Genomic DNA, 15,929 nt, shown 5'->3' on the forward strand with positions numbered 1-15,929 from the left:
ATGAAAAAATGATTATACTCTACTAATCACAAAGATATTGGAATATTATATTTTATTTTTGCCATTTGATCCGGAATAATTGGGTCATCAATAAGAATAATCATTCGATTAGAATTAGGAACATGTAATTCTCTAATTATAAATGATCAAATTTATAACTCAATTGTAACAGGACATGCATTTATTATAATTTTCTTTATAGTAATGCCCTTTATAATTGGTGGTTTTGGTAATTTCTTAGTACCACTAATATTAGGAGCCCCAGATATAGCATACCCTCGAATAAATAATATAAGATTTTGATTATTACCCCCTTCAATTTTACTTTTAACTATTAGAAATTTTATTGGCACAGGTGTTGGTACAGGGTGAACAGTTTATCCTCCTTTAGCAGCAAACATATACCATAGCGGACCATCCGTTGATTTAGCCATCTTCTCTTTACACATTGCAGGAATATCTTCTATTTTAGGGGCAATCAATTTTATCTCAACAATTCTAAATATACACCATAAAAATTTTTCTATTGACAAAATCCCTCTTTTAGTTTGATCAATTCTAATTACAGCTGTATTATTGCTTTTATCTTTACCTGTTTTAGCAGGAGCAATTACAATACTTTTAACTGACCGAAATCTAAATACATCATTCTTTGATCCTTCAGGAGGAGGAGACCCAATTTTATACCAACACCTATTTTGATTTTTTGGACATCCCGAAGTATATATTTTAATTCTCCCAGGATTTGGATTAATCTCCCATATCATTATAAATGAAAGAGGAAAAAAAGAAACATTTGGATCCTTAGGAATAATCTATGCTATAATTGCCATTGGATTCTTAGGATTTGTAGTTTGAGCACATCATATATTTACCATTGGTCTTGATGTAGATACACGAGCTTATTTTACATCTGCAACTATAATTATTGCTATCCCTACAGGTATTAAAATTTTTAGATGAATTACTACTCTTCATGGAACTAAAATTAATTACAACCCTACTCTCTGATGAGCAATAGGATTTATTTTTTTATTTACTATAGGGGGGTTAACCGGAATTATACTTTCTAATTCATCAATTGACATTGTTCTTCATGATACCTATTATGTAGTAGCACATTTTCACTATGTACTATCTATAGGAGCTGTTTTTGCTATTATTGCTAGATTTATCCATTGATTCCCTTTAATTTCAGGATTCTCTATAAATAATTATTATCTTAACATTCAATTTTGATCTATATTCATTGGAGTTAATTTAACTTTTTTCCCCCAACATTTTTTAGGCTTAAGGGGAATACCTCGTCGATATTCAGATTATCCAGATAATTTTCTTGCTTGAAACATTATTTCATCTATTGGATCTTTAATCTCAATTATAAGACTAATTTTATTAATTTTTATTATTTGAGAAGCTTTATCATCTAAACGTAAAATTATTTCTATATTTTTTTTAAACCCATCTCTAGAATGATTAAATTACTACCCCCCAAAAAATCATAGATACGATGAAATCCCTTCAATTTTTTAATATGGCAGATAAGTGCAATGAATTTAAACTTCATATATAAAAATTTTACTTTTTTATTAAAAATCAATACTTGAACTCTTTCTCTCCAAAATTCAAACTCTCCAATTTATGATATAATAATTTTTTTCCATGACTTTACTATAATAATTTTAATTTTTATTACTTTAATAATTTCTTTTATTATATTTAAACTTATTAACAATAAATTAATTGATCGATTTTTACTTCAAGGACATACAATTGAATTAATTTGAACTATTACCCCAATATTTATTTTAATCTTTATTGCTATCCCATCCATTAAAATCTTATATCTCACTGATGAAATACATAATAATAAACTAACAATTAAAACTATTGGCCACCAATGATATTGAAGATATGAATATTCTGACTTCATTAATTTAAATTTTGATTCATTTATAACCCCATCTAATTCATTAAATTTAAATGAATTTCGTTTATTAGATGTAGATAACCGTTGTGTCTTACCTTTTAATTTTCCTATTCGAGTTCTAACCACTTCTATAGATGTAATCCACTCATGAACAGTACCTTCTTTAGGAATTAAAATAGACTCAACCCCAGGTCGTTTAAATCAAATATATTTATATATATACCGCCCAGGACTATACTTTGGTCAATGTTCAGAAATCTGCGGAACTAACCACAGATTTATACCCATTGTTATTGAATCAACTAATTTTTCATATTTTAAAAAATGACTTTTATCTATATATAATAATATATAAATTTATTATTTTTTTATAACATTAAATGACCGAAAAGTAAGTATTGATCTTTTAAATCAATTATAATAGATTAACTCCTATTTTTAATGAAAAAAATTAGTTAAAATATAACATTAAATTGTCAATTTAAAATTATTATCTTATAATAATATTTTTTTATACCACAAATAATACCAATATTATGAACAATTATTTATTTATTTTCCTTATTAGTTTTAGGCTTATTAATTTTTATATTATACTTTATAAAATTATATTTTTTAAATAAAACTTTAAATAAATCCCCTATCCAAGTAACCATTTGAAACTGAAAATGATAACAAATTTATTTAGTATTTTCGACCCATCAACATCCATAAATTATTCACTTAATTGATTAAGAATAATTTTAATTTTTTTAATATTCCCTTATCAATTTTGATTAATCCCATCTCGATATGTTATATTTTGAAATTTAATAATTAATTTTATCTATAAAGAATTTAAAGTTTTAATTAATTTTTCATTCTCAAATATTATTATTTTTATAAGGTTATTTATATTTATTTTAATTAATAATTTTATAGGCTTATTCCCATATATTTTTACAGCCTCAAGACACATAAGATTTTGTATATCAATATCATTAACTTTATGATTATCTATAATTATTTATAGATTAATAAACTATTTAAATGACTTTTTAGCCCATTTAACCCCACATGGCACTCCTACTATTCTCATACCTTTTATAGTTTTAATTGAATCAATCAGATTAATAATTCGACCTTTAACTTTAGCAATTCGTTTAACTGCTAATATAATTGCAGGACACCTTCTTCTATGTTTATTGGGATCTACAGGACTATCTATCAATAATTCATTTATGCTCATAATATTAATCCTAACTCAATTATTGCTATACACTTTAGAAATCTCAGTATCAATTATTCAATCCTATGTATTTTCAATTTTAACAACATTATATAGAAGAGAAGTTTAAATTTCTATGTCAGTTACACATAATCACCCATTCCACCTAGTCTCTGTCAGACCCTGGCCTATCATTATTTCATTTAATTTAATAAATAATTTAATTATAGTAATTAGCTGATTTCATAAAATAAATTATTTTACATTATTAACAATCCCGGGAACTTTATTATGTATGTATCAATGATGACGAGATGTAACTCGAGAGGCAACCCTTCAAGGATGTCACACCCCCTTAGTTTATAATGGCATACGTATGGGCATAATTTTATTTATTGTTTCAGAAATTCTATTTTTTTTTCCTTTTTTTGTAGCTTATTTTCATTCATCATTATCCCCGGCAATAGAAATTGGACAATCATGACCCCCTTTAGGGATCATCCCTTTTAATCCCTTTGACATCCCTTTATTAAATACCATCATCTTAGTTTCCTCAGGACTAACTGTCACATGATCTCACCATGCTATATTAAATAATAATTATAAAGAAAGAACTATCAGACTTTTAATAACAATTTTATTAGGAATTTATTTTTCAGCATTACAACTTATTGAATATATTGAAGCACCTTTCACAATCTCAGATTCTGTTTATGGGTCAAGATTTTTTGTAGCTACAGGCTTCCATGGATTACACGTAATTATCGGAACTATATTTCTTTTTTTTACATTCTATCGAATAAATTTACTTCACTTTTCTTCTATTCATCATTTTGGATTTGAAGCAGCAGCATGATATTGGCACTTTGTTGACGTTGTTTGATTATTTCTTTATGTATCAATTTATTGATGAAGATTTTAAAAAATAATTTTTAAATAATATTATTAATAAATATACATATTTATATAGTATAATAAATATTACAATTAACTTCCAATTAATAAATTTAATCTATTAAATTAATATAAATAATTTTAACATTAATTTCAATATTTTTTATTCTTTCTTTAATTTCTATAATAATATTATCAATTAATTTTCTAATCTCAAAAAAAAGATTAATAGATCGAGAAAAGATTTCCCCTTTTGAATGTGGTTTTGACCCATTATCAAATTCTCGCATCCCTTTTAGAATTCAATTTTTTATAATCAGATTAATTTTTTTAATTTTTGATATCGAAATTACCTTATTAATCCCCCTAATTTATCTATTCACCTACATAAATATAACAGTAATTTTTACTACTTTCCTATTTTTAATTATTTTAATTATTGGTTTATATTTAGAATATTTAGAAGAATCAATAGATTGAAAATTATAATTAATTATTTCATTGGACATTAGTTAAATCATAACTCTTAAATTGCATTTAAAAATTATAAACAAAATTTATATGTCTAAAATAATTTTCAATTAACCTTTAAAGTAAACCTTACATTTAATTTCGACTTAAAATTTTGATTATATTAATAGTCTAAAGGTATTAACTAAAACCAAAAAAGAGGTAAATTATTGTTAATAATTTAATTGAATTTTAATTAATTCTAGTTAAACTATGTCTTTCCCTCAATTAACCATCAACACTATAAATTTTAGATATATTTAAAATTGAACTTCTAATTCAATCACTAATGAAAAATAAATTCATTATATATCTCTTATTAAATATTTATTTATATAGTTTAAATTAAAACATTATATTTTCAATATAAAAATAATAATATATTAATATCTTATTTATAAATATTTAAAAATACATCATATATTATCTTAATATCTTCAATATTATACTTTAAATTTAAGCTATTTAAATAAATAAAATAAATAAACAATACAAATATTGCTATTACAGCTATAAATATATAAATTTTATAAATATTTAAACCAAACTTCATATAATTTATAATCAAACTTTTTATTATTAAACGATTTGAATACTCAATTCAAGTTTTATCAATCAAATAAAAATTTTTCCTAATATATAAAACAGGCTTATAAATATACATTATTAAATAATTTAAAAATCATATAGATCTAAAAAAATATATATAAATATAAAAATTAATTATATTAATTAAATATATTAAGTTTCCAAAAATTAATCCAAACCCACATAAAATTAAAGTTAAAAATTTAATATAAAATATTAAAAAAGGTACATAAAAATCAAAAAAAAATAACCAATTTATTATTCTACCAACAATTATTCTTAAAATTATCAAAATTATTATTGAAAAATTTATAAGTATATTTTCTTTTACAAATAAATATCTATAAAATTTTATTTCTCCAAAAAATAAATAATAAAATAATCGAAATGAATAAGATACAGTTAAAGTTAAAGAAAAAATAATTATAAATAACAAAAACAAATTTATATTATTCAAATAAACCAATTCTATGATCAAATCCTTAGAATAAAAACCAGCTAAAAATGGACAACCACATAAAGATAAATTAGAAATATAAAATCTTATTATAGTAAAAGGAACTAATTTATTTAATGACCCATAATTTCGAATATCTTGGTTATTATTTATTAAATGAATCATAATTCCAGCACACATAAAGAGTAAAGATTTAAAAATAGCATGTGTTAACAAATGATAAAATGAAATTAATCTAAACCCTATTCTTAAAATTATTATTATTAACCCTAACTGACTTAAAGTAGAAAGAGCAATAATTTTTTTTAAATCAAACTCAATATTAGCCATTAATCCTGCCATAAATATAGTTAAAACAGAAATAAATAATAAAAATTTATTTAAATTCCTTTTTATTAATAAATTATTAAATCGAATTATTAAATAAACCCCAGCAGTAACTAATGTAGAAGAATGAACTAAAGCAGATACTGGAGTAGGGGCTGCCATAGCTATTGGTAACCAAGAAGAAAAAGGAATCTGAGCTCTCTTAGTTATAGCAGCTAAGATCAAAAATATTATTACAATTCTTCTATCTAACATATATATACCCCATCTCCCATACATAACTATTAAACCAATAGATATCAATAACCCTACATCCCCAATTCGATTACATAACACAGTTACTATTCCTGAATTATAAGATATATAATTTTGATAATAGATTACTAAACAATAAGAAACTAAACCTAACCCATCCCACCCAAATAAAATACTAAAAATATTAGGACTTAAAATCATGATAATCATAGATATAATAAATATAAAAACTAATAATATAAACCGATCTATATTTTTATCCCCTTCTATATACACTTTCCTATACAAAAAAATTATTGACGAAATCAATAAAACAAAACCTATAAACAATAAAGATACCCAATCTAATAATAAAAATAATTCTAAATTCAAAGAACAATATCTAATTATTAATCACTCTATTATAATCATATAATCAAAAACATATAATCATATCCTTACTAATAAAAATAAAATAAACGTTATAAATATATAAAAAGAATAAACTAATATATTAATAATAATTTAAGATATATTTTAATTCTTATATAACTATAATCCCACAAATTATTATTTTAATCTTTAAACTACTTAAATCATTAATACTAATAAAACACAATTAAATTTAATAATAAAAAAACTAAAGGATATAAATGTAAAATTAAAACAATTATCTCTTTAACTAAACTAAAATTAATTTTTTCCTCAATATATATATCACCATGCTGAATGTACGAAAATAAATATAAAGAATATGCCCTTCTAAAAAAACAAATAATTATTAAATAAACAAGTATCCCCACCCCCCACCTAATAATAGCTATAATTATCAAAACTTCACTAATAAAATTTAAAGATAAAGGAAAAGAAAAATTAGATGAACATAAAAAAAATCATCAAATAGAATAAACTGGTAAAATTGTTATCATCCCTTTATTTAAAAAAATAATTCGTCTATGAGATTTTATATAATAAATATTAACTATATAAAATAAACCTGACGAACATAGCCCGTGACCAATTATTATAATATAAGATCTTAAAATTCCTAATTTTATTATAGTTATTATAGAAGCTAATAAAAAATTTATATGTACTACAGAAGAATAAGCCACCAAACTTTTTAAATCAATTTGGGTTAAACATAATAATCTTACTACTAATCTCCCTACAATAGAGACCCTAAAAATTAAATAATTAAAATTAATACAACTATAAACAAAAATTATCATTAAACGAATAAGACCATAAGTTCCTAATTTTAATAAAATAGCTGCTAATACTATAGAACCATAAACAGGAGCCTCCACATGAGCCTTAGGTAATCATACATGGAAAAAATAAATAGGTAATTTAATAAAAAAAGCCCTAAAAATAATTAAATAATCAAAAAATCTTATTAAATAATTATTCATATAATACATTATTAAATTTATATTAAAAGATTTAAATCTATAAAATAACCAAAAAATATAAATCAATAAAGGCAAAGAAATAAATAATGTATATATTATTAAATAAAATCCCGCACTCAATCGTTCTGGATTAATTCCTCAATAAATAATTAAAAAAAATGTTGGAATTAATCTCACCTCAAAAAAAAAATAAAACACTATTAATCTTAATGAACAAAAAAACCCAATAAAAACTTTCAACAAAATTATAAATAAAAATATCTTCAATAACTCCTTTTTATCTAAACACATAAATATTAATCTTAAAATTCACATTCTTAAAACATTTATAAAAAAAGAATAATTATCAATCCCAAAATAATTTATTAATAAATGAATATAAATCCCCCTAATTTCTATATACATAAATAAATATAAAAATCTTATAAAAAATAATAAATTATAATAAAAACTTAATAAAATTTTTTTATTAATAACTATTATAAAATTCATAAAAATTAATATAAAAATAAATTTTAACATAATAAAAAAAATTAATAATAATAACCATTCTAATTAAAACTTTCTTATATTAAAGGAATAATACAACTCATTACCAGAATATCGAATAACTAAAACTAATAAAGTAATCCCCAAAACTCTCTCACAAACTCTAAATACCAAATAATAAATTAAATAAAATTCAATTTTTAATATTCTAAATACCACAAACATAATTATAGAAATATTAATAATCATCACTTCTAAAAATATCAAAATAACTAATATATACTTAAATAATAAAATCAACAAAACTAAAGTTATAAAAAAAATATGAATATAAATTATAACATCATAAAAAATATAATTAAAATAATTATTTAAAAATAAATAATTAAATAAAATATGAATGAATCTAGCTTTATAGTTTAACTTAAAACATAAATTTTGTAAATTTAAAATATAATAATAATAATATTTAAGCTATCAAATAACTAAAAATCAAAAATAAACCCTAATATTTATATTAAATTTAAAATATGCCTTATAATTTACCAAAAATTTATAATAATACACTCTCGATTCATTCCACATCTTATTTTCATAATTTAAATAACTATTTTAACCCTTCTAAAATCTATCATTTTAACAGCCATACCCACAATTTAATCATAAAAACAAAAATAATATTCAATTCAAACAACCAAACTTAACTCAAACAAAAAAATCAACTAAATAAATTTATAATCAGAAAAATATAAATTTATATATATCTCTAATCCCCAAAATTAATATTTTATTTAAAACTATTTTCTGCCCTCTAAAAACATATGATAAAAACTACTACCTTTATTCCTTTTTTTATTACAATTATAATAATTTTAATACTCATATTTATAGCTAATAATATTTACTCTCATCCAATTATAAACATAATTCTAATCATTATTTATAGAATTTTAATAACATTAAATATATCAATTTGAAAAATAAACTTCATATACTCCATTATACTTTTCTTAATTATAATTAGAGGTTTATTAATTATCTTTCTATATTTCTCAAGATTAATTTCTAACGAACAAATAACTTTTATTTTAAATAATAATAAATTATTTTTATTAACTATTATATTAAATATTATATTTCTTATTTTTAATATTATTAATAAAAAAATTTATTATTTTAACCCAATATATCAAACAAGGGAAACTAACTTATTGAATAAAATCAATGAAAAAATATTTAATAATATTTTAAATCTTTACACCTACCCCTATAACAATCTAACAATCATATGTATAATATTTTTATTAATTAGCCTATTTACAATCATTAAAATTTCTTCAATAAAATCAAAATCTTTACGAAAAATATCTAAATAATTTTAAACCTTCTATTTAATAAATATGAAAAAAATTAATTTAATAACCATAATAAATGACTCTCTTTTAAAATTACCTACTCCAACAAATATTTCATATTGATGAAATTTTGGATCTCTTCTAGGAATATTTTTAGGAATTCAAATTATTAGGGGATTCATCTTATCAATACATTATTGCCCAAATACACTAATAGCTTTTAACAGAATTATCCATATTATACAAAATGTAAATTATGGATGATTAATACATAATATTCATATTAATGGAGCCTCAATATTTTTTATCTGTATATACACTCACATTGGGCGAGGATTATATTATAATTCATTTATACTTAAAAATACCTGAATAGTAGGAGTATCTATTTTTTTTATTTCTATAGCCACAGCTTTTTTAGGATACGTATTACCCTGAGGTCAAATATCTTTCTGAGGGGCAACAGTTATTACAAACTTAGTGTCTACTATTCCATATATGGGAACTATAATCGTTCAATGATTATGAGGGGGATTTTCCATTAACAATGCTACTCTCAATCGTTTTTACTCAATTCATTTTATTTTACCGTTTATAATTTTAATAATAGTATTATTACATCTTTTTTTTCTTCATAACACAGGATCATCAAACCCTTTAGGATTAAATAGAAACTACAATAAAATTCCTTTTAACTCATATTTCACTCTTAAAGATATATTTGGATTTATAATTTTTTTATTAATCTTTACTATTATTATCTTACAATATCCTTATATATTTAGAGACCCAGACAATTTTATCCCTGCAAATCCAATAGTTACACCAGTTCATATTCAACCAGAATGATATTTTCTATTTGCTTATGCAATCCTACGCTCAATTCCAAGTAAATTAGGAGGAGTATTAGCCTTACTTATATCAATCATAATTTTATATATTATACCATTAATATCTACTTCAATAAATACTATAGGATTTTACCCTTTTAGTCAATTTTTATATTGAACTTTTATTAATATTTTTATTTTACTAACTTGAATTGGAGCCCAACCAATTGAATACCCTTATGTTCACCTAAGACAAATTTTATCTTTATCCTACTTCTTATATTTTATTTTATTGTTTATATCATACAAATATTGAGATAAACATATATTCTACTAATTAATTCATTTAACTTAAAGGTTAATGATCTTGAACAAGAATATATTTTGAAAATATAATATAGAAATAAAATTTTCTATTAACTTTTTTCATAATTACAAATCTAAATAAACAAAGTAAATATAATTTTAAAAGAAAAAATCATTACTAAATAATTTAATACTAATGGTAAAATAATCTTCCAACACAAATACATCAACTCATCATACCGCATTCGAGGCAATAAACCACGCATAAAAATAATCAATATACAGAATATATTAATATATAAAAATATTATTAATACTCTTCTAATACTTATAAACAAAAAACATATTAACATTCTAAAAAAAATAATTATACCATATTCACCCATAAAAATTAAAGCAAATCCTCCTCTAAAATACTCAATATTAAATCCAGAAACTAACTCAGATTCTCCTTCAATAAAATCTATAGGACTTCGATTCAACTCAGCTAAAACTCTAACAAAAAACATTACAAAAACTGGAAATATATATATTAAATATCATATATAAACCTGCCATTTACTAAAATCTATTAATGAGTATCTTTCTCTTATTAACATTAAAACCAAAACTATAAAAATAAATCTTACTTCATAAGATAAAGTTTGAGCTACAGATCGCAAAGCCCCCAACAAAGAATATGTAGAATTAGATGATCATCCTATTATTAATAAAATATACCCACTGATTCTTATCACTAAAATTAAAAATAATATTGAATAATTTATAAAATAAATATTAGTAATAAAAGGATAAACCATTCAAATTACCAATATCATCAAAAATCTTACAATAGGACACAAATAATAAATATACTGATTAGACTTAAAAATATAAAATAACTCCTTATTAAACAACTTAATAGCATCACTAAAAGGTTGTATAATGCCTATAAACCCTAATTTATTAGGACCTTTTCGGTATTGAACATACCCTAACAATTTACGCTCTAACAAAGTTAAAAAAGCCACACCTACTAATAATATTAACAATAATCCTAAAAGACTAGCAATATTTAAAATTACATAATGAACAAAATTACAAATAATTATTATTTATATTTTCCTAAAATATATTTATAAATTCTAAATTTATCACACTTATCTGCCAAAATAATTTTTTATATTATACAATATATTAAATTTATATAAAAATATTCTATTTACAAAGTCCTTTCGTACAATCGTAAATTAAATTTTATTATAGATAGAAACTGACCTGACTCACGTCGGTCTAAACTCAAATCATGTAAGATTTTAATAGTCGAACAGACTAAAATTTTAAACATCTCCATTTAAACTAAATCTTAATTCAACATCGAGGTCGCAAACATTTTTATTAATAAGATCTCACCAAAAATATTACGCTGTTATCCCTAAGGTAATTAATTCTAAATTAAAAATTAATAATCAAAAATTCACTAATTAATGTATTTAAATTTTTAAAGTTTTAATAATTTAAATGTCCTCCCAACAAAATATAAATATAACTTTTATAAATTAAAATTTAAAATCATATTTATATAAAATTCTATAGGGTCTTATCGTCCCATAAATATATTTAAGCATTCTTACTTAAAATTCTAATTCTAACTTTATAAAAAAGAAAGTATAAATCTCATTTATTCATTCATTCCAGTCTTTAATTAAAAGACAAATTATTATGCTACCTTTGTACAGTCAATTTACTGCAGCTATTTAATTATTTTCATTGAGCAGAACTAATCTTATATTATTCTCAAAAAACTATGTTTTTATTAAACAGTTGAATTTATTAAATTTGCCAAATTACTATTTATTATTTAAACAATTATATATTTTTACAAATTATCTTACTTATACTAATTTTATCATTATTTCTTTTTTAAAAAAATTATTAAAAATATTTATATACTTTATAAATTTCTAAACAATAAATCTCTAAAATATTTTAATATAAATTATTAAATTTTTATTATAAATAATCAAATTTTAAGACTATTAATATTTTTCTAAACAATTAACAAATAAAATTTTAATTTTATTTACAGTTTATCCCATAAATATTTTATAAAATTAAAAATATAATTTTTTTTAATTAAACAAATTTTTAAATTTTATATAAATTAAATTTATTTATATAAAAACTAGATATCATTATAATTGAATAAAATATCTTCTCTAACTTAATATTTAAAATATTTATACCACAATAAATCTCATATAAAATTAGCTCTTATAATTTCGAGATAATTACAAAATATATAACTATATTTTTAATAAATCCTGATACAAAAGGAACAATAAAATAAATTTTCTTATATTAATCTTATTACAACCAAAATAAATTCACCTACATTACTATATTTATTATTAATAAAATTAATTAATTTCATTTAATTAACTATAAAACTTTATTAATTTATTATAATTTTATTTATCTATAAATTTAAATATCCAAATTACATTAATTATTTATCACATATAAAAAAATTTTATTATTTTATTAAATAATCTCCTCATTGTAAATGAATTATTTTTATATTATTAAACTAAAATTTTTTGCCATCTAAATACACTTTCCAGTACATTTACTATGTTACGACTTTTTTCATTTCAAAATGAAAATGACGGGCAATTTGTACACATTTTTTTTACTTTTCAATTTATTTATTTAAATAAATTTACTATTAAATCCAATTTCACTTTTATATTAATATAAAAGATCCAATTATACAATTAAACTGTAACTCATCTAACCCTAATTATTCTACATTTTGATTTGAATTACACTTTAATTAAAATTCTAAAATATTCTCACTATAATGATAAATTCTAAACAACAATACATAAAAATATTTAAATTAGGTAAATCTACTCGTGGATTATCATTTAATAAACAAGTTCCTCTAATAAAAAAAATACCGCCAAATTATATAAATTTAATGATTCTCATTTAATACTTCAATCTATTAACTTTTTATTCTCTAATAATAGGGTATCTAATCCTAATTTATTATAAAGATTACTATACTTTATATATAACTCATCAAATAATAATAATAACTTATAATTAAAATTTATATTTCACTAAAAAATTTCAATTATGATCACAACAATTAATATATTTTTATTAACTCATATCAAATTAAATAAAATTCATTCTTATAATTAGTTTAACCGCAATTGCTGGCACTAATTTTATTTACAATTAACTAAATTACTGTATCTTATCTTCATAAATCCTCAAACTCACAACACTAACTATAAAATAACTCTAAGAAAAATAACTATCTAAATTAACCCAAAAATATACAAAAAAATTTCTATATAAAATATAATCAAATAATAAATCAATAAAACTATAATTAAATTTTTTAACATATATTTATATAATATATTTATATAATATATTTATATAATATATTTATATAATATATTTATATAATATATTTATATAATATATTTATATAATATATTTATATAATATATTTATATAATATATTTATATAATATATTTATATAATATATTTATATAATATATTTATATAATATATTTATATAATATATTTATATAATATATTTATATAATATATTTATATAATATATTTATATACATTTTTCTTTATTTAAATTATAAAATTTTATAAATTCAATAATTTTTTAATAATTAATTAAATAAATAATTTTTTATAATAAACTTAATATTATTATTTATATATATATATTATATAAATTATTAATGTTATTTATATTTTTTTTAATAAAAATATTAAAATTTTAATATTTTTATTAAAAAAAAAAAAGATATGCTAATCTAAAATTATTATATTATATTTTAAAATAAGTAAGCTAAATAAAGCTTTTAGGTTCATACCCTAACTATAGATTAATTTAATCTCTTATTTAATTAATGAAATGCCTGAAAAAAGGATTATTTTGATAGAATAAATCATACATTTTTTATAAATGTTTTCATTAAATTCAATTATATTTAAAAGAATTAAACTTTTTCTTATAATTTCAAACATTATTATGCATCTTACATTAAAATATAATTTTATTCATAAAATAATTAAATTAAACATTTATCTTTTAAATAAATTTTATAAAATTATTTATAATTATTAATTTTTAATTTATTTTCTAAATATTTTATCTTAATAAATCTAATTTTATTATCAATTATCTCTTTATTTATAAATGATTTCATAAATATTTGATTTTTAATAGAAATTAATAATTTTTTATTTATTTCCTATATAGCTATATATATAAATAATAAAAAAATAATTTTTTTTTATTTTCTAATTCAAATTATCCCTTCTATAATTTTAATTTTTAGAATTTCTTTAAATTTAATAAATATGTTTGATAAAAAAATAATTACCTATTTAATTTATTTAAGTTTAATAGTAAAACTAGGTATTCCCCCTTTTCATTTTTGAATACCCCTATTATCCCTATATCTATTTTGAGATATACTTTTTTTTTTATTAACTATTCAAAAAATCATCCCTTTTTATATGTTTTCATTAATTAATATAAAAAATTTTCAAATTTTATTAATTTTATTTATATGTTCTGTTATTCCCCCATTAATAATATTAAATCTATTAAATCTAAAAAAACTTTTAACTTACTCATCTATTAATCAATCAGGATGATTAATATTATTAATTTATTTTAAAAACATTCTCTGATTAACTTACCTAATATTATACACTTTTATTATAATAATTATATTTTTTATATTATCTTTTTATAAAATTTTTTATAATTTTTTAAATATTAATAACTTTAATTTAAATTTATTTACAATTATTATAATTTTAAATATAGCAAGAATACCACCTTTTTCATTCTTTATTTTAAAATGATTTAGAATTTTTATTATAATAAATAACTCCTTTAATTTATTTATAATAATAATTTTAATGATTTTTAGATCTTTTTTTATATTTTTTTTATACATTAATATATTATATTTAAATATATTTATTAACATTTCTAAATCAAAACTTTATTCTTATCAACCCAATTATTTAAAAATTTCTCATATATTTCTATACTTTTTTATTATTATTTTATCCCCTATTATTATAATTATCTAATTATTTATATAATTAATAAAACAAAAAGATTTTAAGTTAATTTAAACTTTAAACCTTCAAAGTTTATAATATATTATATAAATATAAATCTTAATTTTTAAATATTTTAATTTTTTTAAAAAATTTCTTTAAATTTGCAATTTAATATTTTTATAAACTATAAAATAAATTCTTTCTATTTCATAATGTTAGAAATTAAAAATTTCATAAATAAATTTACAATTTATTACTTTTATCAGACATAACATTTTAAACT

General features: G+C 19.5%; 13 protein-coding genes and 24 non-coding genes across 37 annotated transcripts, besides 1 other annotated feature; 23 read left to right on the top strand and 14 right to left on the bottom strand. All coding sequences in view use genetic code 5, as the record gives it.

The window, feature by feature from the left end:
* Positions 1-1,528, top strand: COX1 (cytochrome c oxidase subunit I). Its single transcript has one exon. A coding segment is annotated over exon 1 (1,528 nt).
* On the top strand, positions 1,529-1,595 carry GFC56_mgt01. The gene has a single exon. It is a non-coding gene; the product is annotated as a tRNA-Leu (tRNA).
* On the top strand, positions 1,596-2,285 carry COX2 (cytochrome c oxidase subunit II). Its single transcript has one exon. It carries the CDS (start codon positions 1,596-1,598, stop codon positions 2,283-2,285), a length of 690 nt encoding a protein of 229 aa, YP_009705866.1.
* Positions 2,286-2,304: 19 nt separating this feature from the next.
* On the top strand, positions 2,305-2,375 carry GFC56_mgt02. Its single transcript has one exon. It is a non-coding gene; the product is annotated as a tRNA-Lys (tRNA).
* GFC56_mgt03 lies at positions 2,376-2,443 on the top strand. The gene has a single exon. It is a non-coding gene; the product is annotated as a tRNA-Asp (tRNA).
* ATP8 (ATP synthase F0 subunit 8) lies at positions 2,444-2,605 on the top strand. The gene has a single exon. It carries the CDS (start codon positions 2,444-2,446, stop codon positions 2,603-2,605), a length of 162 nt encoding a protein of 53 aa, YP_009705867.1.
* ATP6 (ATP synthase F0 subunit 6) lies at positions 2,599-3,267 on the top strand. The gene has a single exon. The coding sequence runs from the start codon at positions 2,599-2,601 to the stop codon at positions 3,265-3,267; it is 669 nt and encodes a 222-aa protein (YP_009705868.1).
* A 6-nt stretch (positions 3,268-3,273) lies between these two features.
* Positions 3,274-4,059, top strand: COX3 (cytochrome c oxidase subunit III). The gene has a single exon. The coding sequence runs from the start codon at positions 3,274-3,276 to the stop codon at positions 4,057-4,059; it is 786 nt and encodes a 261-aa protein (YP_009705869.1).
* A 38-nt stretch (positions 4,060-4,097) lies between these two features.
* GFC56_mgt04 lies at positions 4,098-4,169 on the top strand. The gene has a single exon. It is a non-coding gene; the product is annotated as a tRNA-Gly (tRNA).
* Positions 4,170-4,520, top strand: ND3 (NADH dehydrogenase subunit 3). Its single transcript has one exon. It carries the CDS (start codon positions 4,170-4,172, stop codon positions 4,518-4,520), a length of 351 nt encoding a protein of 116 aa, YP_009705870.1.
* Positions 4,521-4,533: 13 nt separating this feature from the next.
* Positions 4,534-4,600, top strand: GFC56_mgt05. The gene has a single exon. It is a non-coding gene; the product is annotated as a tRNA-Ala (tRNA).
* Positions 4,601-4,615: 15 nt separating this feature from the next.
* Positions 4,616-4,682, top strand: GFC56_mgt06. The gene has a single exon. It is a non-coding gene; the product is annotated as a tRNA-Arg (tRNA).
* On the top strand, positions 4,683-4,752 carry GFC56_mgt07. The gene has a single exon. It is a non-coding gene; the product is annotated as a tRNA-Asn (tRNA).
* Positions 4,753-4,793: 41 nt separating this feature from the next.
* On the top strand, positions 4,794-4,857 carry GFC56_mgt08. Its single transcript has one exon. It is a non-coding gene; the product is annotated as a tRNA-Ser (tRNA).
* Positions 4,858-4,870: 13 nt separating this feature from the next.
* Positions 4,871-4,945, top strand: GFC56_mgt09. The gene has a single exon. It is a non-coding gene; the product is annotated as a tRNA-Glu (tRNA).
* GFC56_mgt10 lies at positions 4,944-5,012 on the bottom strand. The gene has a single exon. It is a non-coding gene; the product is annotated as a tRNA-Phe (tRNA).
* ND5 (NADH dehydrogenase subunit 5) lies at positions 5,013-6,669 on the bottom strand. Its single transcript has one exon. A coding segment is annotated over exon 1 (1,657 nt).
* GFC56_mgt11 lies at positions 6,670-6,744 on the bottom strand. The gene has a single exon. It is a non-coding gene; the product is annotated as a tRNA-His (tRNA).
* Positions 6,745-6,752: 8 nt separating this feature from the next.
* Positions 6,753-8,084, bottom strand: ND4 (NADH dehydrogenase subunit 4). The gene has a single exon. The coding sequence runs from the start codon at positions 8,082-8,084 to the stop codon at positions 6,753-6,755; it is 1,332 nt and encodes a 443-aa protein (YP_009705872.1).
* Positions 8,085-8,117: 33 nt separating this feature from the next.
* On the bottom strand, positions 8,118-8,405 carry ND4L (NADH dehydrogenase subunit 4L). Its single transcript has one exon. It carries the CDS (start codon positions 8,403-8,405, stop codon positions 8,118-8,120), a length of 288 nt encoding a protein of 95 aa, YP_009705873.1.
* Positions 8,406-8,459: 54 nt separating this feature from the next.
* Positions 8,460-8,528, top strand: GFC56_mgt12. The gene has a single exon. It is a non-coding gene; the product is annotated as a tRNA-Thr (tRNA).
* A 261-nt stretch (positions 8,529-8,789) lies between these two features.
* Positions 8,790-8,858, bottom strand: GFC56_mgt13. The gene has a single exon. It is a non-coding gene; the product is annotated as a tRNA-Pro (tRNA).
* Positions 8,859-8,872: 14 nt separating this feature from the next.
* ND6 (NADH dehydrogenase subunit 6) lies at positions 8,873-9,427 on the top strand. Its single transcript has one exon. It carries the CDS (start codon positions 8,873-8,875, stop codon positions 9,425-9,427), a length of 555 nt encoding a protein of 184 aa, YP_009705874.1.
* A 24-nt stretch (positions 9,428-9,451) lies between these two features.
* On the top strand, positions 9,452-10,573 carry CYTB (cytochrome b). Its single transcript has one exon. It carries the CDS (start codon positions 9,452-9,454, stop codon positions 10,571-10,573), a length of 1,122 nt encoding a protein of 373 aa, YP_009705875.1.
* Positions 10,574-10,592: 19 nt separating this feature from the next.
* GFC56_mgt14 lies at positions 10,593-10,659 on the top strand. Its single transcript has one exon. It is a non-coding gene; the product is annotated as a tRNA-Ser (tRNA).
* A 17-nt stretch (positions 10,660-10,676) lies between these two features.
* ND1 (NADH dehydrogenase subunit 1) lies at positions 10,677-11,630 on the bottom strand. Its single transcript has one exon. The coding sequence runs from the start codon at positions 11,628-11,630 to the stop codon at positions 10,677-10,679; it is 954 nt and encodes a 317-aa protein (YP_009705876.1).
* On the bottom strand, positions 11,631-11,698 carry GFC56_mgt15. Its single transcript has one exon. It is a non-coding gene; the product is annotated as a tRNA-Leu (tRNA).
* Positions 11,667-13,025, bottom strand: GFC56_mgr02. The gene has a single exon. It is a non-coding gene; the product is annotated as a large subunit ribosomal RNA (ribosomal RNA).
* Positions 13,026-13,047: 22 nt separating this feature from the next.
* Positions 13,048-13,121, bottom strand: GFC56_mgt16. Its single transcript has one exon. It is a non-coding gene; the product is annotated as a tRNA-Val (tRNA).
* Position 13,122: 1 nt separating this feature from the next.
* Positions 13,123-13,938, bottom strand: GFC56_mgr01. The gene has a single exon. It is a non-coding gene; the product is annotated as a small subunit ribosomal RNA (ribosomal RNA).
* Positions 13,939-14,400: a sequence feature (AT-rich region; putative control region).
* GFC56_mgt17 lies at positions 14,401-14,468 on the top strand. Its single transcript has one exon. It is a non-coding gene; the product is annotated as a tRNA-Met (tRNA).
* Positions 14,469-14,471: 3 nt separating this feature from the next.
* GFC56_mgt18 lies at positions 14,472-14,540 on the top strand. Its single transcript has one exon. It is a non-coding gene; the product is annotated as a tRNA-Ile (tRNA).
* Positions 14,541-14,547: 7 nt separating this feature from the next.
* On the bottom strand, positions 14,548-14,616 carry GFC56_mgt19. Its single transcript has one exon. It is a non-coding gene; the product is annotated as a tRNA-Gln (tRNA).
* A 73-nt stretch (positions 14,617-14,689) lies between these two features.
* Positions 14,690-15,673, top strand: ND2 (NADH dehydrogenase subunit 2). The gene has a single exon. The coding sequence runs from the start codon at positions 14,690-14,692 to the stop codon at positions 15,671-15,673; it is 984 nt and encodes a 327-aa protein (YP_009705877.1).
* Positions 15,674-15,698: 25 nt separating this feature from the next.
* On the top strand, positions 15,699-15,766 carry GFC56_mgt20. Its single transcript has one exon. It is a non-coding gene; the product is annotated as a tRNA-Trp (tRNA).
* An 8-nt stretch (positions 15,767-15,774) lies between these two features.
* GFC56_mgt21 lies at positions 15,775-15,840 on the bottom strand. The gene has a single exon. It is a non-coding gene; the product is annotated as a tRNA-Cys (tRNA).
* A 16-nt stretch (positions 15,841-15,856) lies between these two features.
* Positions 15,857-15,922, bottom strand: GFC56_mgt22. The gene has a single exon. It is a non-coding gene; the product is annotated as a tRNA-Tyr (tRNA).
* Positions 15,923-15,929: the final 7 nt, after the last annotated feature.

The sequence above is a fragment of the mitochondrial genome of Linepithema humile (genome assembly GCF_040581485.1).
Source record: "Linepithema humile voucher LH20150510 mitochondrion, complete genome".
Lineage (NCBI taxonomy): Eukaryota > Metazoa > Arthropoda > Insecta > Hymenoptera > Formicidae > Linepithema > Linepithema humile.